Source organism: Agelaius tricolor, unplaced genomic scaffold (genome assembly GCF_023055355.1).
Source record: "Agelaius tricolor isolate 1412-34295 unplaced genomic scaffold, bAgeTri1.0.p SCAF_4, whole genome shotgun sequence".
Classification (NCBI taxonomy): Eukaryota; Metazoa; Chordata; class Aves; order Passeriformes; family Icteridae; genus Agelaius; species Agelaius tricolor.
In genome coordinates this window covers 23,912,763-23,938,241 of record NW_027269264.1, presented here as the reverse complement: position 1 = coordinate 23,938,241, position 25,479 = coordinate 23,912,763, and the positions used below count along the sequence as shown (strand labels likewise).

The 25,479-nt window shown below is 36.7% G+C and overlaps 1 protein-coding gene across 13 annotated transcripts in view; it reads left to right on the top strand.

The window, feature by feature from the left end:
* VPS13A (vacuolar protein sorting 13 homolog A) overlaps positions 1-25,479 on the top strand; it is a 108,050-nt gene that overhangs the window by 46,225 nt on the left and 36,346 nt on the right. For all 13 annotated transcript variants that reach the window (XM_071424890.1, XM_071424889.1, XM_071424887.1 and 10 more), the window contains 18 exons: positions 55-222; positions 870-1,177; positions 1,894-2,041; positions 2,951-3,101; positions 9,767-9,891; positions 10,605-10,774; positions 11,451-11,671; positions 12,833-13,065; positions 16,022-16,114; positions 16,617-16,973; positions 17,710-17,811; positions 18,611-18,769; positions 18,888-19,149; positions 20,030-20,190; positions 21,266-21,369; positions 22,640-22,937; positions 24,085-24,480; positions 25,284-25,388. In XM_071424890.1, the coding sequence (XP_071280991.1) occupies positions 55-222; positions 870-1,177; positions 1,894-2,041; positions 2,951-3,101; positions 9,767-9,891; positions 10,605-10,774; positions 11,451-11,671; positions 12,833-13,065; positions 16,022-16,114; positions 16,617-16,973; positions 17,710-17,811; positions 18,611-18,769; positions 18,888-19,149; positions 20,030-20,190; positions 21,266-21,369; positions 22,640-22,937; positions 24,085-24,480; positions 25,284-25,388 (3,561 nt within the window). The remainder of the gene's footprint in view (positions 1-54; positions 223-869; positions 1,178-1,893; positions 2,042-2,950; positions 3,102-9,766; positions 9,892-10,604; positions 10,775-11,450; positions 11,672-12,832; positions 13,066-16,021; positions 16,115-16,616; positions 16,974-17,709; positions 17,812-18,610; positions 18,770-18,887; positions 19,150-20,029; positions 20,191-21,265; positions 21,370-22,639; positions 22,938-24,084; positions 24,481-25,283; positions 25,389-25,479) is intronic.

The window sequence follows — 25,479 nt, the reverse complement described above, 5'->3', positions numbered from 1 at the left end:
TTCTCCAATATGTAAGTTTTTACAGTTAAGAGAATGGTTTTTTTTCTTCTTAAGGCTCTTTACATCACAGAAAAAGAAGTCTTCAACTTCAGAATGGTATCATATGTGAATGCTACAGATGGCATTGCGTATACAAATATGGATGTTGTTGACAATCGTATTTACCTAACTGTTGGGTGTATTCAGGTAGTTTTTGTCAACAAGTTTGTTTCATCTGTTTTGGTAAGTTAAATTTTCCAGATACTGTTTCTTATCATCCAGGTGAAGTTGTCAGAGCAAGAAAGGGATAAGACGTTCCATATGGGGTGGTGTCCATTTGTATAAGAGCTTTTATATACTATTGTAAAAAAGTTTACTGGGATTGATGGTTGGACTTGATGGCTTATTTTTCTTCTACATATGTTTGTTGCTGTGGAGCACATGAGTAAGCAAAAATGTTTACTATTGTTAATAATAATGTTTGTCTTAGAACATTTGTAACAGCTGTTAAATATACATACCATTCATTATTTAGAACACTGAAATATAAGTAAGAAACCATGAAAATTAATGCCCTTTCCATAAATGCTGCTCATAAATCAATCTTCTGCTGCTCATATGATTAGATAAAATGTAGTTCCTTCAGTCATGTTACAAGGTCATTGCTCTTACCATCTAATTTTCCAAATATTTGGTATAGAAATTTATTTTTATATATGTATAATTTATTATACTTGAGGGAAGATTATCCTATTAAAGAATTTGGACAAAATGTATAGCAAAAATAACATTTTAGGATGGTTTGCTGTTTAAATAACTATGATTTATAGTGTTTTTGAAGTATTGTAATTCTTAATAATTAATTCCTGATGTCTGTATTCCTTTCCTAGGCTTTTATAAATCACTTTCAAGCTGCCAAGGAAGCTTTTACTGAGGCAACTGTTCGAACAGCAGAGAAAGCAGCTACAGGTGTAAAAGGGTTAGCTGAGCGTAGTTCCCGTTTAGCGCTGGATATCAATATCAAGGCACCTGTTGTGATAATTCCACAGTCAGCAATGTCTGCAAATGTCCTGGTGGCTGATCTTGGTCTAATCACTGTGAAGAATCAATTCTTTATTGCTAAAACAAAAACACGATGTGCTCTTCCACCTGTTATTGACTCTATGACGGTGAAATTGAGTGAACTGAAGTTATACAGGTAATGTAATGTCAATATTTTTAGAATTCATTTAATCCTTTTGGGATTCTTCAGGTAGAGAGCGTCAAGGAGTAGTTAAATAAGTCGTTAATGGTTGCTGACTGGCTGACTATTATCTTGGACTATAACAACAAATGAATTTTTTTTTAAAGCAATGAAAATGTATGGTTTAGGAAAAGGAGCAATCTGCGCATGTTTAAATAGAAGCAAGTCATTGTTCAGGATAAATTGTGTAGTACTATAGAGTTATGCATTATTCATTAATTTGGGACAGGCTATACCTATTTGAATTAGACTGTTTTGATGGGATTTTCAAGCTATGCATAGCAGCAAAGGTCCTCAGTTAGACAGCCTTTAAGAACTGTTTAAAAATGGTCCTTGGTGCAGGGGGTTCATGGAGGGAGCGGGAATGGAAGGGACTTTTCAAACACAGTTGGAGAGTATGGAAGAAAGAAGGAATTGCTCTCCACTGGAGAGCAGGTAAGAGGTCCTGACTTGCAAGAGTTTGTGTGTTGCATGCCTAGTATGTGCCTGATACCTCCTCCCTACACAAAGGAAGGAGGTGCACTTGGTGGAGTAAGGCTTCAACTAGAGCTACTTGGAGTAGTATAAAGGTAATTTTATAGTACTATTTAAAAGGTTGAGGAAAAGACAGACATGTGTTTTTTAGAATGTGAAATATGTGAAAGCTGGCAGCATTTTGCTTCTTTTCACAGATCTTACTATGAGCAAGATTCTTTGCAAACTGAAGTACAGTTGCTGCAGCCAGTCAATCTGGAAGTAGCTGTTGAACGAAATTTAGCTGCTGCATGGTATCATGAAGTTCCTGATATTGAGATATCTGGCCGACTCAAGCCTATGAATGTAAGCACTTGTTTCTGAAAGCAACTGTTAAAATATTTCTGGAAAACAGATTCATTTTTCTCTATAAAAGTTCAAGCTCAGTAGTTAAAGTATTGTTTGATTTTAAGACATAGAGATAGAACAGCTTTTGTTGTTTCATAGGTGAAAAGAAAATGAATAGATTTTGGTTCTAATTTAAGGTCTGTATTTCATCTGTGATATTTCAGGCAGACTTTGTACTATGAATTACTGTTGCTAGTTAAAAATGCTTATTCTTTTATCTATCAGTATCTGCCAATGAAGTATTGGAAAAGTTGGGGTTTATTGGTTTGTTCAATAGCAGTGCCAAATTTGTACCTATGACAAACCTGAAGAGTTATTAATGATCTGCTGTGCCACATAGGCACTCACAGATCTATGGGGCCAAATGGGATTCATCCTACCATGATTTAATTTAGCGTAAAAAAAAAGTAAATTGAAATTTAAACAGAATATAATTCAAATTTAACATTAAAAATAGAAAGGTTGTGATGTGTGTGAGGAAAACCAATTTGCCATATTTTGAAATAGAACTCGTAAGTATTACTGTAAAGTACGTATTACTGTAAGGTGCGTTGTGACTAAATGCAGGTAAAAATTTTGGTCAACTGTAAGTCAATCTGTATATGTACGTGTTCTGACATTCCAGTTTCTAAATTGTAACTTGGTAGGGAAAGTTTGTAGATGAAAACAAAATAATGTGTGACTGATTTCTGATTTCTAGAAATTACTGTAAGGAGTTGTGTGAATTTGAGAAAAATGTTCAGCGTCATAAACAGAGATTCAGATGAGATTAATTTGATTTATCTGTTTACTTGTAAGCCCAGATTTTAGTTACCAAAGATTATGTGAACAGAGTTGTTCTGATGTCCATTCCAATCTTTTTCAAAGCTCATTCTCAGTCAGGAAGATATTACCACAATACTGAGGACACTAAATGAAAACGCAGGTGAAAGCTCTGGTGCATCAACAGCTTTGCCTGAATCGAAAGCATCAGCTAGTCATTCTAGTGAAATGCATGGTACTTCTCAGCACTCTGCAGGTAATATTTTCTAAAATTACATCATCCGGCATTTTTAGGTATTATTGTCAATATATGGCTTCTGTTGGAATTGCTTTTAAAAATGGATGCCAGATTTATCTGTGTATACCAATAATGTAGAATCACAAAATAATAAAGGCTGCAAAAGACCTCCAAGATCATCAAATGCAACCTTTGACCAAACACCACCATGTCAATGGAACCATAGCACTAAGTGCCACATCCAGGTCTTCTTGAATACTTCCAGGGATGGTTACTACACCACCTTCCTGAGCAGAAACTCTTCCTGATGTCCTGCCTGAACCTCCCCTCTCTCAGCTTGAGGCTGTATCATCTTACCTTGTCACTCATTAGGTGTCTGTGAAAAGAGACCAGCTGCCCATCTTGCTACAACCTCCTTTCAAGTAGTTGTGGGGACCAATAGGGCTCCTCTGAGCTTCCTTTTCTCTAGCCTGAACACCTCAATCTCCTTCAGCCACTCCTCATATAACTTGTGTTGCAGACTGTTCAGCAGTTCCATTGTCCTTGCCTGGACATGTTTCAGGACCTCAATGTCTTTGTTTTTTGAGGGGCCCAGAACTGGAAGCAGGATTCGAAGTGTGGCCTCACTTTCAGTACGGGTTGAGTACAGGCAGGCAATTGCTGTCCTGGTCCTGCTGCCCACACTGTTCCTGATACAGGCCAGGATGACGTTGGCCATCTGGGCACAGCTGGCTCATGTTCAGACACTATGAGTAGCACTCTCAGGTCCTTTTCCCCTGAGCAGCTTTCCAGACACTCTGTCCTCAGCCTGTAGCACTGCCTGGGGTTGTTGTGATCCAAGAGCAGGACTTGGCACTTCACCTCATACCATTGGCCTCAGCCCATTATCCAGCCTGTCCAGACCCCTCTGCAGAGCCTTCCAACCCTCCAGCATATCAAAACTCCTGCCCAACTTGGTATCGTCTGTGAACTGACTGAGACCCATTTGATCCCCTTATCCAAATCCCTAATATTAAGTTGTTAAACAGAAGTGGTCCCAATATTGAGCTCTGGAGAACACCACTGGTGTTCTGCCAATTGGATATAATTCCATTCACTACCACTCTCTAGGTCCAGCCATCCAGCCAGTTTAACCCAGCAAAGAGTTTACCTGTCCAAGCTCTGGCCTGCCAGCTTCTCCAGGAGTATGCTGTGGGAGAAAGTATTGACTTCACTAATGCACAGGTAGTTAACATCTACAGCCTTTTTCTCTTAAACCAGATGAGTCATCTGGTTGAAAAAGGAGAACAGTTTGGTCAAGTAGGACCTGGCTTTCCTGAACCCATTCTGAAACCATTCTGGACCTGGACCCTGATCCCTTAGTTGTTCAGTTTGTGCTATGTGATCACACTCACGATGATTTGCTCCATAACCCTCCCCAGCACCAAGGCCAGGCTTACAGGCTTGTAGTTCCCCAGATCTTTCTTTTGTAGATAGGCATCACGTTGACCAATCTTCAGTCATCTGGGACCTCTCCAGTTAACCAGGACTGATGATAAATGATGGAGAGTGCCTTGGTGAGCCCCCTGCCAACTCCATCATCACCCTAGGTTGAATCCTGTTTGGTCCTATAGAATTGTGAACACCTGAGTGTCACAGCAGTCACTAATTATTTCCTCATGGATTGGAGCAGGTTTCTTCTACTCTCTGACCCTGTCTACCAGCACAGGTGGCCAGTTGCCCAGAGAATAACCATTTTCACTCTTAAAGACTGAGGTGAAGAAGGCATGAAGTACCTCAGCCTTTTCCTCATCCTTGGTGGCAGGGTACTCCTCCACATCCAGTGAAGGGTGGAGATTATTCCTTTGCCTGCTCTTTGTTGTTAACATATTTATAAAAACATTTATATATATACATTTATATATATTTATTTGTATTTATTTTCCTTCACAGCAATGGTCAGATTGAGATCTAGCTGAGTTTTAACCTTGCTAATTTTCTCTGTGCAACATAACAGCATCCTTGTACTTTTCTTCCAATTGCCTGCTTCTTCTTCCAAAAGTCTCATTTTTTCCCCTGAGTTCCTCCCTATTCAGCCAGGCCAGCCCATAGAGACAGTCTGGTCCTGTGCCTATAAGATTTCATTCTTAAACTACATCTAGACTTCGTGGACCCCTTTTGTTTTAAGGGCTTATTGCCAAGGGACTGTCTGAACCAGTGTCCTAAAAGTCTGCCCTCCAGAAGTCCAAATTTTGTTGACACATTTTGTTTTGTATTGAAAACTGTTGTGTCATGGTTTCTGTGCTCAAGGTGGCTCCAACCACAACATCTCCCACCAGCCCTTCTCTGTTTGTAAGCAGCAGATCCAGCAGGGTAGCTCCCCTGGTAGGCTCACTTCTCAGCGTTGTTGAGAAGTTATCTTCACATACTCCAGGAATCTCCTAGGCTGCCTCCTCTTTGGTGTTGAATTCCAGCAGACATCTGGCAGGTCACAAGAACAAGGGCTGACAATCATGAAACATCAGCCATCACATCATAGAATAGTTCATCCACCTCCTCATCCTGGTTGGGTGGTCTATAACAGACTCCCACCAGGATATCTGCCTTTTCAGCCTTCCCCTGATTGTCACCCATAGGCACTCAACCTTCTCATTGCTAGCCTTGAGCTCTGTACACTCAAAACACTTCCTACTGTACAGAGTCTCCCCACACCTCTCCTTCCTTTCCTGTCCCTTCTGAAGAGCTTGTAGCCATCCAGTGCAGCACTCTGCTCATCCCACCACATTTCTGTCATTGCTTTCCTGCTGCACAGTGGCCTCCAGCTCCTCCTGTTTGTTACCTATATCGTGTGCATTGGTGTAGTTGCACTTCAGCTGGGCTACTGATTTTACTCCTTACCCTGGCATCCTACCCCCAGGCTCATCTTAAGTGAGCTTGGTCTTTTTCCCACTCCCCTGCAAACCTAGTTTAAAGTCCTCTTAACTCATGCCAACTCATGGGCAAGAATTGTTTTCCCCCTTTGAGACAAATGAACCTCATCTGTCCCCAGCAGTCCTGGTATTACATCAGTTGCCTCATGGTCAAAAAAAGAAAATTCCACTGATCTCACCAGCCTTCAAGCATTGTGTTCATCAGGGGGGTTCTCCTGTTCATTTCAGCATTCTTCCCTGCTACCGATGGGATCAAGGAAAACACCACCTTCTGCTCCTGTGCCTTCAACCAGTCATCCTGAAGTCCTTTCCAATTGCTGCAGGACTTTTTTCCTCAACCTTCTAATTGCCAACCTGTACAAACAGAAGTGGGTAATAATCAGGGGTAATAATCCTCTAGTGGGTAATAATCCTCTACTGAATCAGTGTAGAGGATCTCACAGAATGACAGAATGGGTCATGTTGGAAGAGACCACAGCAGGTCATCTGGTCCAACCCCCTTGCTCATGTAGGGTCCCAGAGCACATGGCACTGGATTGTGTCCAGGCAGTTCTTAAATATCTCCAGTGAGGGAGACTCTACAACCTCTTTGGGAAATCTGTGCCAGTGTGTGGTAATCTGCACAGTAAAGAAGTTCTGTTTGGAACTTCCTGTCCATGACTTTCTGCTCTGTCCATCTCACCATCCACTGATCCAGGCAACACTTGCAAGTTTGCCAGTGAGGATGTTGTGAGAGGCATTATTTAAAGCCTTGTTGGAGTCAAGGTAGACAATAACCACTGCTCTTACCTCATCCATCCAGGTAGTTATAGAAGACATCATGTTGGTCAAGCATGATTCCCCTTAGGTGAATCCATGCAGACTACTCCTTTTTGTCTTTCATGGGCATAGAAGAGATGGCCTCCAGAATGCAGCACTCCATCACCTTTGCAGGGATTGAAGTGAGGCTGTCTGGGCTGGTAGTTCCGTGGGTTCTCCTCCATTGCCCTGTTTGAAGACTGGGATGACGTTTGGTTCCTTCCAGTCCTGAGGCATCATTCCTAATCACCACAGCCTTTCAAAAATGAATGTGTGCAGTCAGCTTTCTCAGCATTCATAAATGTATCCCGTCAGGGCCCTCTATATGCATTCCAAGTAGCTTTACCTCACTTACATCTCCAATGTATTTTCTACTTATGTGACAGAAGCTCCTCATTCATCTATGGAGGTCTCTTGCCCCTTTGCCTGATTTCTTGCTCACTGGCCTGCATTGGGATGCCAGTTCTTGAGCCTGGAGGAAGTGATTCTTAGGGGAACAGCTCCTGCTGTTCCCCCCTGCTTAGGGGAACAGCCCCTGCTTTTGAGGGCCTGTTCCCACAGATTCTTCCAAGAGAATTCTCTGAAGTGGCTGAAGTTATTTCTTCTGAAGTCCATGGTTGCACTCTTACTTGCTGCCTTGTTCATTCCTCACCCAATTTGGAACTCCACAATCTCATGATCACTATCCAGCCAAGGCTGCCCCCAACCTTCACATCCCCCACAAGGCCTTCCCTGCTGGTTAGTGTGACGTCAAACAGCTACGACATTCCTTGTGGGATCCTCCACTATCCGTGACAGGGAGCTGTGATCAATGCTTTTGAGGAACCTGCTGGGCTGTTCGTGCTTCAGAGTGATGGCTCTGCAGCAGATGTCAGGGTAGTTAGAGTGGAACCAGGGTTTGTGTTTCGGAGGCTGCTTTGTGCTGCATGTCAAAGGCCTCATACACTTCTTTCTCCTGCTCAGGTGGCCTGTAGCAAACACCCACAACAGTGTCATCCCTATTGGTGTGCCCTTTTATCCTGACCCATAAGCTTTTGACTTGCTCGTCATCCACCACAAGACAGAGCTTGATACATTCTGGGTGTTTGCTCACATAGAATGTTTTTCCTAAACAGAATATTGCCCTTCATAACAACATTCCAGTCATGTGAGTTATCCCACCACATCTGTGTAATAGCAATTAGGTCTAAGTCCTTTGACTGCACTTCTCGTTTCTCCTGTTTGTTTTCCATACTGTGTGCATTAGTGCACAGGCACATTATAGAAGTATTTGATTATGCAAAGGGATGCCCCCTAGTCTGTCTTGTGGTTACGTCTTCGGATGCTTATATTCACTGAATGTATTCTCTCTTAAGCCTCCTTTTGCTGCTTGAGTGGTCACTGTAGTTCTCCCCTTCCCACACCTTATCTCTGTCAAGCCTGGCCCTGTCCTCATTTCTCTTCAAATCTAGCTTAAAGCTCTCTCAACAAGCCCTGCTAATTCCTGAGCTAAAGCCCTTTTCCCCTCTGAGACAGGAGAACCCTGTTTGGTGCCAGCAGGCTCAGTGTTCTATAGCCTGACCAATGATGAGCAAAACCAAAATTCTGATGGTAACACAGAATTGCATTACCAAGGTATTCATCTGCTTGATTTACTTGACAGGACAGAAGAGAACACAACTTGTGTCCAAGATCCCGCCTCTTGGTAGTACCTCTTACCCGAGTCCCAGGAAGGCAAGCAGACCTGTGGGATGGGTCCAGCTGGCATGCAGGGCCCTCAGTTCCTCTCAGAAGAGAGTTGCAACAATTACTTTTCTTTCTCTCTTTCTTAACCTGAAATTGTGATGTGTTTGGTTGACTGACTTGCTTGGGCAACTCCCCAGGTAGACCTTCACCTTCACTATCATTTACTTCACCTTCAGATTCTGGAGCCTCATACCTATTTCCTAAGGTCACCTGTGAAGGCAAAGGAGATGATTCTCCTGTTGCCCCCAGCAGGCACCTATTTCCATTTACCCCTTGTCTTTTAGATCCCCTCCCTCCGTCTGATGACAAGAAGCTCTCACCATGTAGGCCTCACTTAGGAGAGCTCCTGGGCCCTGCCAGGTCTCCCATCTCAGGTTTCCCTGACTCAAGAGCCTGCCAGACTCTTTGAGGTATTTTGCCGTGCCAGCTGTAGCTGCTGATGCTGCTCTTGTTGTTGCTGTCACTAAATACCTCCTTAGCTGATGAGGTTGGTTGGCTGTTATTGGACCTATTATCTTGACATTGTGGTTTGAGCAATATCTGACAGTAATAATAATGAATAGGGGCAAGTGAGCCACTGAAGTGAGTTTTGGAGCATGACATGTAATGTAAAGGTCTTGTTACCCTGACCATAATGCAAGGCAGCACTTAAAAGTCTCTTGACTGCATTTGTTAACATCCCAACTTTGGAAAGCTACCATTTTACTCTCTTTCCTTTATACGGTGGTTTCCTTGCTGCCCTGATTTAGATCTGTTTGTCTGTTGTAATGATGACACCCCTGAAAGTTGTTCTTATTTGATACATGTCACTGCCCATCGACTCAGCACACAGTCGAAAGAAAAGCAAGTAAAGAAAGCCATCTTTTGTTGAACTCCTTTATTACACATGAAAACCAGCAACAATGTGGCAGATGAACAAATGAGGAGGAAAGTAAATTTGTATTCTTTGTAGCACTCTTGCACACAGTAGTGTTAACTGGAAGTTGTACATTTGAGTTTTAAAGATGGTAAAAATCTCATGTTGAATACATAAGGGGTGAATATAAATTTTATATTCTAAAATGTGTACTTTTGCCAAAAGTAGTTACATAAAGTATGATAAACATATGCTAAGTGTGAGTGGATTTACATGTGGAGAAAAAGCTAAGTTGCTGTCTTTATGGTCATAAGCGAGATATTTTGTTGTGTTTTTTTCCTTATTTGCAGTCAGGTAATTTTCTAAATATTAACCATTTTTTTGATTCCTAAAAGGTGTAACTGTTGTGACATCAGCTGTGGTGGAATTGCATTCACCTATGAAAATAAAAACAACACTAAAACTGGACTTCAGATTTGACTCTCTGACTTTAGTGTTGTATAGTCCAAATCCAAAACAGGTAAATATAATTTTGGTTACAAAGAGTAATCAGCACCTTTAAGATTGCTTAGAGTCCTCGAAATTCTGAACAAGAATAGCTTAATTTATGACAGAGAAAGTGTGTTCTAGCAATAATAACAAATGTGATGGAAATGAGAGAACAGCTATTTTATCTAAATTTCTTGGCAGATACTACAGGAAATAGAATAGCCAGTGGTAGCATGTAATAGGTGGCATCTTCTGTCATCTGACTAAAAATCTGATGAAAATTTCTATTAATTTAAAATATAGTTTGGGAAGAAAAATATGCAGAGGAATGAAATATATTAATTAATTACATGTAGAGATGGGTACATGGACACACACAAAATGGTGGGGAATGATTCTTAAATTTGTCAATCGGAATACATTTATATTCATCTTGGTTTAAACTTACAAAACTTGTCACTAGATTTCTGACTAAAAGTTTGTAAGTTATTGTAAACTTAGGTCTCTCACTTATGTTAACTTGCTTTAGAAAGATGATAGAAGGGCAAAGCTTTGCATTTTGAAAATTTCGTCTTATATGTGGTTGTGGTTGTCAAGCTAAAGATCCCAACATTTTGAATTATTAGTGGGTTTATTTAATTTATTATTTTTGAAAATATCATCAGTTAAAGTAAAATTGTATATCACACCTATTTATTATTTTTGCTACCCATAATGAAATCTACAAATGTTTCATTTAAACAGGTTAACAGTTTGGATCAGAGAGATGACCTTTTGAAGCTTGCAGAGTTTAAATTAGTTCTCATGTCAGCTGCTCTGAAAATGCTATCAGATGGTTCAATGAATGCTTCAGTCAAACTGGCAAACTGTACATTAGATGATAAAAGACAGTCCATCCAGAAGGCTACACCAAGGTCTGTAATTTTACATAATTTACTGTTTATTGGAGTTAGACAGAGTTCATAATGTTTACATTTCATTAGTATTCTGTTAAAACTGCAATTGTTTTAGTGTAGGAGTTCTTAAAGTACTTATTTCTGTGCATGTATGTGTTTCACATGCCTTTTGTTCCACGTCTTTGTGAGAGACCAGTGCTAGATACAAAAAATGAAATAAAATGAATTTTAATATAAATTTAACAAATGTGCATAGAAAACAATTCCACTTTCCACTTTAATGAAGTTTTAAGTAAGACTGAGATGATGTTTCATAAATAGTAACAAACTTCAGTAAAATGTAGTGCTTTTGATATGTAAACCTACATACAAACATACATACTTACATGCATACTTTTGATATGTAAAGGAAATATGATGGTTTGTCTTGTTAAATTATTTACCAGTTATTATTTACCAGTTATTTACCAATTATCTTGTTAATTTAGTTACCAGTATGGGATTCCAGTTAGTTTTAAAGTTACAAAAATTTAGTGCTGCTGTTTTTATCAGTCATGTTCTAAAATTATTTGCATTGCTTTTTAAATTCTGTCTTCTTAATGTATTGCATCTGGAATGAGAATCTTGAGTGTTTTTCAGTATTTGTGGTTGGCTTTTTATTGTTTCCTTAAATGCTTCCTTAATTGTGTTTCAGAATGGTGGAAATGAAACATGGATTTGAAAAGAAAGTTATGGTGGATGTAAACTACAAACAGGGGAGAGATGGCACTGCTCTTGATGTTATTGTTCAAGAGATATACCTTTGTGCAAGCATGGAGTTTCTACTTACTGTAGCAGATATATTTCTAAAGGCTAATGCAGAAAGTGCTGCACAAAGAAATCTCAAACAGCAGTCATTACCTGCAAAGGACCAAGGTATATGCCAGTATACACCTTGAAATAGTTTAAAATCTGCATTTGAATATCAACTCAGTTTTGATATTGTAATACGTAAAAAATGCAGTACTCTTTTTATGCTATTTCCTATGTTTATATGTATAGAACGGCTTGTAACCATTGATATTGCTTTCTTTGCATCATGGAAACAGATTAATGACCTTTAGTATTTCTTTCCAAATGAAGTCTTGTCTTACTAGAGAAAGAGGATACCTAAGAATGTATGTTTAAAATAAAATGGGATTAATAGAGGAGCATATTATATATATTGTGCTTACATGTGGAATTGGCCTGCCTGATGCTGCTGCCTAGAAATGTCATTTCAGTTGTCCAGTGATGTGCATTTCTTCCTACATCAAAAAACAGATTTTTAGCTTGAGTACCTGACTACAAAAATTGGTCCATTAGAGCATCAGAGCAGAAAATATTCTTTTTATGCTTCCAGGCTCAGATAGTAGTCATCAGAGACCAAAGAGCTCTGGTTCTTTGGTGGTGTTTTCCTGTGCTCTAAATATTGTAGTTGTGTCCCTCTCAGCCAGGCCTTTTGTGATTATTTGCTGATGATCAAAGTCTGAACAGAAAGGAAGTCTTATATGAAAGTGTATTTTTATTGCAAGTGTTTACATTAGGCACCAATAATGCTGCATTATTCTACTGTGGGAAAACGAGCATTTGCTACTCCAGAGAGCAGAAAATGTGCCCAGCATTTTTGTAAAACTCTTATCAGAGTTGGCAGATGTAGGTATGGAGTGAAGCTGATACATTTGTTAATGTCAGAGATAGTAACAGTGGTGATACTTGTCATTTTCATTCAACAGTGGTTATCCTTTTCATTTTGACAGAGAAACTTTGTGGAGTCTTCTGTTGTATCCAAGAGTAATTAGATATTAAGTGGTTTTGTGTCTGCTATGAAGAGGCTAGAAATGTCAGTCGCAGGGATCTACAGATTTGCTAACACTAGTCATGCTAGGTCTTACCCCTGAGTAGTCAGTGCCTCCCTATAAGTTACAAGAATTAAATAATTATTGTAATTATTGTTATTAATTATAAAAAATAATTATATGAATAATTAAATCAACAAGAAAATAATTGAGATTTAATCTTTGAACAATTAAACTAATGTTATTTATATTTCTGAAGCATCTGTGCAGCCTGTATCTACAATGGAAATGAACATTGTTGTTAAAAATCCAGAGATTGTGTTTGTGGCTGATTTAACAAGAAGTGATGCTCCTGCATTGGTGGTTACAACACAGTGTGAGGTCTTCATTAAAAATAGCCCTGAAAGGTACAACATGACTGCTGCTGTTAGAGAAATACAGATGAAAGCATGCCCATTTCTTCCAGAAGAAAGGAAAGGGAGCATTACTACGGTGAGTTTGCAACCATGCTGTGTATTTAAAAGGTGCTGTGTAACTTAAAAGGTGCTGTATAACTAAAATTACAGATTACAGATTACAGATAACTTCTGCAATGTTCATTATTTAAATGTATACTACAATATAGTACTAGAGATTTACAGTATGAGTAAAATTTTGTGGCTAACATTTTGTTGATTTTATTCTCTTTTGTCTGATATGCCTAAAGCATCGTCTTGATCTGTGGCATTGGGGTTTGCTTTGTATGACTACAATGCTACAATGCAGAGCCCCAAGGAGTATAATGTTATCTTTCATATCACTTGTAAGCCAAATAAATAGAATTTTGCAAGCATATGCTATGTCAAATGCCATATAATAAATTTGGAGTGCTATCAGTCTAAAACTTTGTGTTAAAGAGAATATGTAAGAGAATAACAGTGTCAGAAAAAAAAAAAGGGGAAGTGCATATTCAGATATCATTTACTTATTGTATGCTGTTCATAAATTCCTTTATGTTTAGGTCTATAGATCTGTTATAGTAAAGCTGCCTATTTATATTTGGCAACAGAATCAGACTTGTTAGTTACTGACCAGTTGAAAGTCGCACTGACTCCTGGAGCTTCTTACAGCTTTCCTGCCTCTACAGCAGACTGTTCCTCAGTTAACTCTGTGATGATATCATTGCATTAAAGAAAAAATTCAAATTGGCTGTATATACAACAGTTATCCGTGTTCTCAGACCACAGATGAATTTTGAAGAGCAAAACTTTTCAGCTCTCTGTAATGCCTGCTTACTTATGGAGTGATGTAGGAAAGACCAAAGCTGTAAGCAGAAAGAAATGGATCTTCCTTTTCATCTGAGTTTCAGGTAGAATCATAGCACCTCAGTTTACTTCCTTGGGTTTACACAGTCTTTATTCCACTAAAATGTTTATCTAGTCATTTCGAAAGTGATGCACTAGCATTGATAGCCACAATGCAAAATTGTTCGACTTCTGATTTTGTGGCAAGCAAATGTGGCATAAATGTTACTTTCTTTGTAGAAAGCTATTGGACATGAAATTTTCCCTCTTACGGGAATACTTCTGATGGAATCTCTTATCTTAGACTGTAGAAACAGGGAAAAAGACCTGAATCTGACAGGATGCTTGTGTTATAGATAGGGAAAAATACTTCAGAGGACACTAGTTTCAGTGCTTAATACCTTCCTTGAAAGATTCAGAAAGTTCTTCAGAAAAGTCAAAAAAACCACCAAAAAAACCTACGTATTACCTGCAGGTAGGAGCATAACTGCTCCTTTTGAAAGTGTGTGTAAGCAAACCTCTGAACCCAGGCTTTTCTGTAAACAATCTAATTTTACTCTGGGAAAGTATACTAGTTTCGAAGCAAACCAGCGGGAGATCCCAAGTCAGAAATACAATTTAATAGGAGAATTAAAACACATTTAATAATACAGAAGCACTGATAGAGTCAGAATACAATCTGACACCCTGTTAGGTTATTGGTAGCAGTCTGATTAATTGGTGGCTGCAATCCTGTTAAGTGTCAGATGTGGTTCTGTTCAAGGCAGTGATTCTGTAGAAGGGTTTGATCTTCCTCTGAAGGTCCAGTGGTGGCTATGGAGCTCTTGTCCTCTGGGAATCCAGTAGCCATTTGGGCACAGCATCTCACAGTGGGACGATGTAATTTTATCAGTCATGCAATGAGGCTTGATGGCCCATTAGCAGAATATATCTGTCCCCCCGCCCTCCGCCCCAGAGGGATGAGTTGTGGAGGAGATAAAGAACACTGCCCCACCTGGTTTTAACAGCTTATGAAGATGGTGATAGAGTATATACTTTTGGGTACATCTTATATTGTAACCTAAGACAGAAAGTAATTAGGTTGAATTCATCCTTTTGATGACAAAATCCTCAAAACTGAAAGAGACCTTCAGGATCGTTTGGTCAAACTGTCAACCCAGCCACTACCATAGTGACCTCTAAACCATATCCCTAAGTGTCATGTCCAAATGCCAAATAGGGAAACTAACCTCTAGATTTAAAATAGCATGAATGATGAGGGTTTTTTTGTGTATTTCTCATATGTGTGTTGGTCTAAAGAGAAATCTGTAATTTTTCATTCCTGAATGTAATATAGAGTAAGAAAAAAAGGTAATTTGAGCAATAGGGTAAAAAACAATGTTATGGACAAAACTTATGTTAGATCAAACTTATTTGGGAAAAGTGTGGTCAAACTAATTCAGGGTATATCTATGCCTCCAGCATCTGATTCAGATATGGACAGAGATGTTGGAAAAGATTGCTGCATCAATATGGTTTGAAATTTTAGTTTTTTGAAAGGCTGACCATCTCAGATGGGGATTTGAGAGCAAATTTTCCTGTCTGCACAGTGTCAGTATAGTCTAATTGCCTCTGAGTCCTCTATTAATAACATTGCACTGGTTTTGTTTATAGCATACCTCTAATTTGGTGAACTTTGGCAAGTGAAAACATTCAGGGACTGATTGCAAAACAAAGTTGGAACTGAGTGATTATGATTCAAACGGCTGTATTGTTATTCAGGAAAACTGTAACTGTGTCATTGCTACATTGCAACTGAAAAACGGTTTTTCCTCAAAAGTCAGAGACATGATAGTGCAGGGCATTGAAGGTATCAGAAGACTTTACCCTAAGAATGGAGTTACTGAAGTGTAATGTATTTTATTGTAGTTGACGTTTCAGACTTTAATGATTGAGAATGGCTGAGGTGATGCTTCTGAATACTTGTTTTTTCTTTCATCATGTTACTAATGTTCAGATTTCTCTTAATTTTGAAGAACCAAATATGGGTAAGTTTTCTTTCAGTAAAAAGGAAGAAAACCTTTCATTAACATAAAAAACTTTATTTTTTATGTGTATGATTTCAAAGTAAGTTTCTAAAAATATTTTTCGCTCTATATGACATGTGTTTTTACTTTATTGTATAGGTATTGCAGCCTTGTGACTTCTTCTTTGAAATGAAACAGTCAGGTACTAATCCACAAACAGCTGATCTAACCATTAAATCTCTAACAATAGAAGTAAGTAGACTTGTATTATGTTTTTAGTTTTCTACTTCCTACTCAGCAGGAGTACTTACTCTTACCTACTCTACTTCCTACTTCATTCCTGAAGTTGCTTCAGGAATGACTGAAGTGGGGAATTGTTCCTGTACTTCATTGGGTCACCTACCTGTTGAGCATGTCAAAATGAATAAAATTGAAAATAAACAGCTGTGTCACTATGCTTCAGTTTTGAATCTGTGTTCTATAAAATGCCTGGTGTGCAGAGATAAGTTTTGAAGTGTTTGGATAAATCATTGAATGAAGTAGTTTAGAAAGCCTCCATCTGGAAATAAGGCAGGGATAGCAAATGTGAAAAGGTTGAACTATTGCTTGTGGAAGGGAAGTATGTTTGAATGAGAGTCCTGTAGAAGATGGAAGTGTTTTGTTATTGTAACATACTTACTATATTTTTGTGTCTGAATCTAGCTATTTCTGTACTAGATTCTCATTTCCAGTTATTCCAATTTCTTATTTGTAGGTTTCACCAATAATCATAAACACAGTAATTACTATTACATCGGCCCTTTATCAAACTACAGAACCAACAAAAGAAGAGATTAGTCAAATTCCTCCTGACTTGTGGAATAAGAAAGATATAAAAAATCTGAAAATGTGGTTTCTTGAAGAGACTAATGAAAATGAAGATAAAAATCCTAACACTGAACTGGTTCCCACAGGAGAGTCATTGAAACTTAATATAGAATCTGTTTTTATAACCCTTGAAGCTGGGGTTGGGCACAGAACAGTGCCAATGCTTTTAGCCAAGTCCTCATTTGTTGGAGAAGTCAAGAACTGGAGTACTCTAATCAACCTACATTCTCGTCTCGAGCTAGAGGTAAGGAATCCTACATAAAGAAATAGAAGTTTTCCTAGGATGCTAAACCTTATTGTCTAAATCTTACGTACAAGTTATTTAGACAATAAAAGAAAAATAACCCATATATTTGGTGACTAAACTCCTGCAAATATGTGTTGTGGGAGCATGATGGGAATGAGGGGTTAAGATAGCTAAGTTAGAATGAAAATCTAATGCATTAGATGTAATGTTAATTAAGGGCACAGTAATTGGTGTTATGCAGCCTCACATTTACACTCTTTGCAAATTCTTGGAGCCCTGTTGCATCAGTGTTAAATGTTGGAATGGCAGCTGGCTAAAAGTCTTTAATAATCTTCAGTTAATGTTACAGTAGAATATGTTGTTTCTATAAAACAGTTTTGTTCATAAAACATCCAAATGGACTCATATTTGGAAATTAGTAACAAAATTCAGTGATTGTTGTAGGTAGATTCTTCCTTATTTGTAGTGATTTTGAATTCCAGTGCACCTACCATTTAAGCCAAAATTGTGTTTCAAGTGGCACAATTTTTATCACTTATTTGAAAGGACTTTGCAGTAGAAACTTAGCTGTCTCATTTATTTTTCTAATGCATTTGTTTCATCTTAAAGTAGCAGCTGAAAGTGCAATCTGATTATGAATCTTTTAGATTACCAAAATAATTAAGATACTGTAAATCAGAATTTTTAATTTAAGTTTTATGTAAATTCCTAACTGCTTTCTGGATTTTGATAGGTGCATTATTTTAATGAGATGTTTGGTGTGTGGGAACCTTTGCTTGAACCACTAGAAGTTGAGAAGACTGACTTATTCAAGCCATGGACTCTTGAAATCAAGGTATAGTTTACAAAGCTGAGTGCAGATACCGCATTATGATACCTTAAAAAAAACAAATCCTCTCCACCTTTCATTTCTGAGACTCATCTAACAATTTTGTTCCTTGTTGGTTCCTGAGAATTTTTTCCCAAATAGTAAATGAAACCACTTCTTATATGAGGAAAGATCCAGACACTCAGATCTGTTAAATATTGTCTTTCAAGTTGCAAAATTCTAGTTGCATAAGGTAATCATAACAGCTTTATATCAGTTTGTCCTATTAGGCCATATGCTAATGATGCATTCAGTGATTTTGGAAAGACAAGCCACTGCTCTTGTTCCACAGTAGTATAACAAAACTGTATACTGGGAAACATATTCCAGAGCTTTTTATTTTTTCTTTCAATTAAATGAAAACAAATAGGTATTTGATTTACGGAAATACAAAAAGACTAAATTTGCAGACTGTTTTAACACTAGGAAGGCAATTATGTGTAACATTTTACAAGTGTTGCTCAAGAGGTTAAGATGAATGTTATCGGTATTTACTGCATATGTTAGTATGTATTTTCTTTACTTTGGAATAATCATAAATTTCATTACTCTACTTGAATTTCATTGACTTCCTGAATATATAATCTGTCTCTTGTCTTCTTCTCTCCCTCTTTGATTTTATTTAAGAATAAAAACATAAACAACAAAAAAGGAAAACTGTGGCAGGACATAGAAATGGGAAAGGGAGACATAGAAAGTCTTGAGGTGAAACTTTCTTCTACAGAATGAGTGGTCAGATAAGAATTCTTTAAACATCTCCTTTCAGATGAAGAAGGCTAAAAAAGTGCTGTTTGAATCAGATGATGAAGAAGAAGAGAACTACAAAGTTCCAGAATATAAAACAGTAATAAATGTTTCCTCAAAAGACCAGCTCAACATTACACTGTCCAAGTTAGGACTGCAAATGTTGAGTAACTTGGGCACGGTAAGAAAGATTTCTTAACTAGGTAATGTTAGAACTGCTAGATGAATACTTGCAGAGATCATCTTGGTGAAGTCTTACTCAGTATGTTTATGTTTTGTATTGATTCTTTGCTTTCTAGGCATTTGCTGAAGCAGCCAGTCAAACTTCAGACATCTTCAAAAAAGAACGAGCACCATTTGTAATAATAAATTCTTTAGGAGTTCCCATCACGGTCTCGCCTAGTGATTCCTTTAGTGTCCTTAATGTTGAATTTGGATCAAAAATATTTCATTTAGAAGACAAAGAGAGTTTAAATATGGATTTTGTCAGAAGTAGAAGTGAGAGTGACCAGTTCACAGCAATGACAACACTGAGTAGCAAGAGATTTTACATTCAGATATGTAAGTTCCAAAGTTCATACATTTTCTATTTTTGTAAATATTTATCATCCTTAATACAGTGTCTTGTACAGGTCAATAAATTTTGGAGGACAACATAACATGAAAGGAGTGTCTCTTTGAATTCTAGATGCATGGCAGTATTTGAAATCCTGCTTTAGCCTTTACAGCTTAAAGTTATATATATAATCATACTTCTTAATTTTTGCAGCATAGGTTTTCTGCTGTGATAAATTATTTATGTAATAATATTTATTGAGTCAGATATTTGTTTGCATTTATATTTTATTGCAGGATACAGCTGCTGAAAATAACTTTTGTTTTAAAATTGAGTTCTGTATATATGTGTGTTTATGGAAGTTATTCTTAAGATGGATGTTTTTTAAAAAAGATTGTTTTAAATAATTTTAAACAACCATAGATAAAGCTAAAATTAAAATTCAGCTATTTTTAATGTATTTGTTTAAAATTTGTTTAAAATTTAAATTGATTTATTGTAGCAATTGGCAATTTTTCAAACTTGACCATATGATGAATTGTTTTTACAATATAATACCTGTACCTTGTTAATAAGCTATTACATCTTGTAAACATTTCCTGTGAGGCACTAATTTTATTTGCAGTAGCAAAACCCACTTAAATATTTGAGTGATGGACTCATTTACTCTTTTCCTAGTGGCAAGAAAAGAATATTTGCTGTTTCCTTAGTAACTCTGCAAGGGCAGTGTATTAAGAGTGCTGATTGTACTTTTTCATGAGACGGGTGGTTTTTTTATTGTTTAGGTTGAATGACACAGAAAGTTCTATTGAATACACATTTTGTCTTTCAACTCTTTCTTTATGCTCCTTTTGAGCATTTCATGTCTCTTCTTCTAAATTCTAGGTCCCCTTAATCATTCTGCTGTGGAAAAGATTCCGTTGACTAAAGTGGGTCGATGTATTTACAAAGTGAGACACGAGGAATCAGGTGTTGAAAGGTCCATCGTCAGTCAAATTGACACTGTTGAAGGAAGCAAGATGATAACTATACGTTCCCCTATTCAGGTCATTATATATCCATCCATTTAATTTTTTAATGAATGAAAATAATCCTGTAGTCTTTAAATAAACATTGAAAAAACATACTTTAAAACTTCCCTGAATGGTCCATATAACTTTCTTTATGTTTGATTTTTCAAGAATAAAAACCATTTTCAAAGTGACAGATAGACTGGATGCAGGTAGACATCAATCAGACTTTGGATCAGGATAATTAATTAGTAGTTAACTAATACTGGCTGTAATTTTGGTCTCAAACCATTTGTTTTGTATGAACTAATCAAACTTCTTTTAATCTTACCTTGGTTCCACAAGTTATCCTTCAGTCAGGTTATTTAATTTTCTTCATCCTGTACTATTGATACGTTATTTTCAGATTTAGTACAGTGTCAGTTGAAAAGTGAGACCTTTAGGTATATATGTCCTTTGATTGCATAGTATTTTTGATAGACATTATATGGTTTATAGCTACAGTGATAAATTAGATATTACAGTTCTATAGAGATAGTGTTCTTGTTACATTTTGCTTGCTTTTTTTTACTCAAAATGGTTCATGACTTGGTTAATAACAAAATTTACTATTATTTTCTAATTTTTTTTTCTAGGAGCTAATTAATGCCATTAAATTAACCCTAAAATAAATAAAAATAAATAAATTGCAAGAAAGATAACTAAGTGTCCTGGAATGGACATTAAGGATTTGACCTGAAACTTCTGACTTCCATTACACTTCCACTGTATGGATTTTTGAACCTTGTATCTATTATATTTTTAGGAGAGAACTGTTTGGAAAGTTACCATATAGTTGGAATTTACTTTTCTTTGGTTTTTCAGAGTCTTGTGTTTCTCCTTGAAAAGCTTTTTTGCAGTTAACATATCTATTTCGTAAATAAAATATAGCATTAAACTACACAACCAGGTCATTTAAAAATATTTGCTGTTTTAGAGACAGTTCTTCTGAAATACTGACCTTGAATGGTGTATGGGTAAGATGAAAAACAAAACTTGCTTTGTTAAGCTCAAAATACTTTGTATTTACAGTTTTTCCTAATGTGTGTTGCTGGATTTTTATTTTACACAGATAAGGAATCACTTTTCAATCCCTTTAAATGTTTTTGAAGAAGGAAGATGTTTAGGGACTGCTTCACCAGCAAACGAATTCAACATACCCTTTTCCTCTTACAGGTACTTTATTGTATTTTTCTCTTATTGTAGAATATGTCTATACATTTTTGATTATTGTATCTATACAATTATGCTGAAAAAGTTGTTTACCCTCGCTACCTAATACTGAAATAATACTGTGCTGTCATTGTTAGGTAGGATCTTTTCAGGGCATGTAGTATAAGTTAAACAGAGTGCTATTTCATTGTTGAATTGGAAGGATTTTGAAATAAATTTTTATGAATAAGTTAAATTAGCTAAGTTACTTTAAAAATCTGAGCTCATGTACTTTTGGAACTCAGATTGCAATTCACATGGTACACTTCTTAGTGGGTGATGTTTGGTGATTAATGCAGCTTTTTTGTTTTTTCTGAAAAGGCTTCTTTTGATTTTTTTATTTTTTCTGAAGTAAGAGATTTAAAGCTGTACATTTAGACTCTATCAAAGATGTAAAAAAAACTCATCAACCTTAGAAAAACTTGGCATATAGCATAGCTATGTTATTATCACAAGCTAATAACAAAACTGCAATGAGTTTGAATGTAAATTTTAGCTGAACTGTAATGAAGTTTTAGGTAGGTAGGTTTGCTTTGATGGTTTTTTTTTATGGTTGCAGAGACTTTTCCCTTCTGTTTTCTCCCAAACATTCTCCTCATTTTTAATAGTGAAAGCTATATATGTCTTTCATTACTTATGTTGTACTGTAGATTCATTAATTCATTGATATATCTAACCATCTGTGTAAAATTTAGTGATGTTCTGATTCCTTGCACAGATGAGTTCCACTAGGCAGTCAGGAAATATGTTAAAACAAAAAAATCTTTGTTCAGAGCAGCTGTATTAAATTAAAGCCATTGCCTTATAAAAGCCATGGGTGTAAATAATCCATGAACTAACGTGGTGCTTTATGTGACTGAAAAGAAGGGCACTTTCTGCGCGTTGGTTTTAGGAGTAAGTTGTTGATCCAGACCTTTAGCTTGGAACAGGAACAGAACAGCATGTGTAAGGAAATTCAGTAGTTTCTTCATAGGAATCTCCAATAACCCTTTCTTTGTAAGGGAAGCATGTAGAGGTATGGAACAAAAAAACTCAGCTGTTAAAATAGTATGAAATTCTGGGATCCAGTCCATCATTTGGTTCCTCCTTTAGTCAAGATAGAGGCAGGGAATGAACTACTGCTAAAAATCTTCCTAAATACAAATAATATTAGAATGTCCCTGTTGCACAGTACTTTTTTATAATTGAAATATTCAGTCACATGTTAAGTGTTTAAAACTGTTTTCATTTACAGATCCATACTGAGTTTGCAACCACTAGCCAATGAAAATGGAGTGGGTGGAGAATTTGATATGTGTGAAGGAATTACTTTTGATGAAATTATGAAAAATGTTGACAGTTTATTACAAAGGAAATGCCAATCTGTGAAGTCAACTAACCACTCACTTATCATCAATATTGTTCCTGTAAAAGATGCATTGACCACTTCATTAGGTGCAGAAGACGAATGGGATTTTCCATATGTTGTTCATTTATGGCCTTCTGTTCTTCTCCGCAATCTTCTTCCTTACCAAATAACTTACTCTGTAGAGGTAATTGTATAATGCTTGAATTTTAGTGATGTTTCCCACTTAAAATGTGAAAGCTGGTTGAAATGGAGATTAGAACAAAGGGGATCTGATGGAGTATTTTTAAAGCAAGATCTTATAAAGGCAAGTCTTATATAGTCTAATAAAGTCTGTATTTCCAGAATTGAAATATCACAGAATGTGAAATGTGGTGTTATTAAGCCACACTTTAGATATATATGCAAAAGAAAACTTAACACTGTAAAAGTTGAGCCCTGTGAGAGTCGCTCAAGTGCAACTTCAGCCTAATTAAATAGTGCAGCTTTTTCTGTGAAAAATGTCTCAGGTGGAGCACCCTATTGTAGCATTTTATGTGCAGTCACTGTTTCAGCAGTAGCATGCTTTTAACAAATCCTCTCAGGCCTGCCTTTTTGCCAGGTTTTGGCTTGAATTGCAGCCTATTGCCGGACTTCAAATTGTTTCCAGATGAAATTAAACAATGGTTTTTAAACAATTAAACAATTAGCACTTAGACTGTTAATAGGCATTTTTCCAGTGCCAGATGAGAGACAGGCTTGAGTAAAATACCTAAAACATGCAGTGTAGACAGATTCCTCAGCACTGTAGGTTTCATTGTATGGATCTGGATTGTGTCCGACTCCTTATTGATGTTGCTTAGGATAATGGAAATACAGTTGGGAGACAGATTTTTTTCAGATGTTCTTAATATTTAGTATTTGAACTCAATTAGTAGAATCTAATAGTAAAACTTCATCACAAATAAATAATTACTAGGACTGGAGACTGTAGCTTATACCAAATGTGTGGAAGTAACAAGCTCTGTATGTCTTTTACAAATTTAAATTTACTGAAGAAAATACTGTGTTGAGGAAGTTTGTCATGTAAGAATATTTGTGTGTTTGAATTTGATGACAGGGCTTTTTGATGTTGAATATTGATGACCATGCGTTAAGGTTTCTTTGCAAAATAGTGTTTTAAGGTAGATGTTCAGGAAAGTAGCATAGTTAAATAGTACAAAAGGTATTTTAAAATTGTGCCTAAATAGCTTGCATCCTAATTTTTAGAGCTAACTAAAAACTAAAAGTTGATATAAATTTTGTGTATGATTCATGTAAATGTATCCTGTTTGGTGTCTGATTGTCTTTTTAAGGGAAATGGGAACAAATATGACACTCTACAAGAAGGATGTTCTGCCCAGATTCATAATGCAGTCTTGGACCAAACAAAACTAGATTTGCAGTTGCTTAACTATCTTGATCAAGACTGGAGAAGCGAGTACCATATAAAAAGCAATCTACCTGATATCAGCTTCACAACATTTCAGTGTGTCACAGAGCTGGATAAGACTGAACTGGATATTGCTGTTCACGTGACCTACACAACTGGGCAGATGGTAATAGAAATTCACAGTCCCTACTGGATGGTGAATAAAACTGGTCGAATGTTACAATACAAAGCAGATGGTATTCACCGCAAGCATCCTCCAGATTACAAAAAGCCCCTCCTTTTTTCTTTCCAGCCTAAAAACTTCCTTCAAAATAACAAGGTATTGTATTTTGCAAACCTGACAGCTCTGTACTCCCTTATGTTGTTGTATGAAAGCATTTTTACACTTTAAAATGTGTTTACTTTATCCTGTGCTCTGTAAAGGGCATGAAACCTATAATATCTCTGTCTAAAAACAGTGTTCTAAATAAGCATGTAATCAAATATGCTTGAGATAGGAAATTTACATTATCAGAGGTGTTGTTAAGGAAGAGATCCTCACTTCCAAAGAAGTACTTCACAGAGAAGCTGTTTTCCAAATAAAACAAATTCCTTTTACATTTAAACTGCATCAATAAAAGTTCTTATTCCAAATAAGTCAGAGAAATTGTGTAGGAAATATAAAGCTGCGATACTGGAGCAATGAATGCTACTTGAAAAATTAATACTTGCAGTGGTGGTTGGTAGATTGGTTCTGGGTACATAGAATGCTAAGGTTAAGATCACCATTTTAGTTTCCCTAGTTTTTTAATTATAAATGTTACTGATGGATGAATGATATGAAAGAGATTACAAGAGTGCATTGATTTTCCTTTGAAATTTTAATTATTATGGTTTTTAAAGAATCCTTATCTGATTGCTTCCTCTGAATTGTGTTATACTTACAATGCTTCTTTTACATGGGTTATAACTAAGAATGGTTGAAAATACATCTATGAGATGATACTGGCAGTTGTTAGGTCTTGATTTTTTTAATAGAAACACCAGTATTTCCATTTATCTTTATGCATACTTTATAAATGTAATTTTAAATGTTGTCAGCGACTTGTAAATTGAAAATTAATTCCAGGTGCTTCTTCACAGGCGCAGCTTCGGGTAACTGACAGTGAACTGTCTGATCCATTTTCACTGGACACTGTTGGAAGTCATGGTTCTGTGAAATGCAAGAGTCATAAAAAGGAATATCAAGTGAGTTAAATTTATCTTTCAAATTAATTATTTTCAGGAGATGCAAAGGGGGTTTAAAAAGTGTATTTAAAATAATGTCCTTCTGTTTACA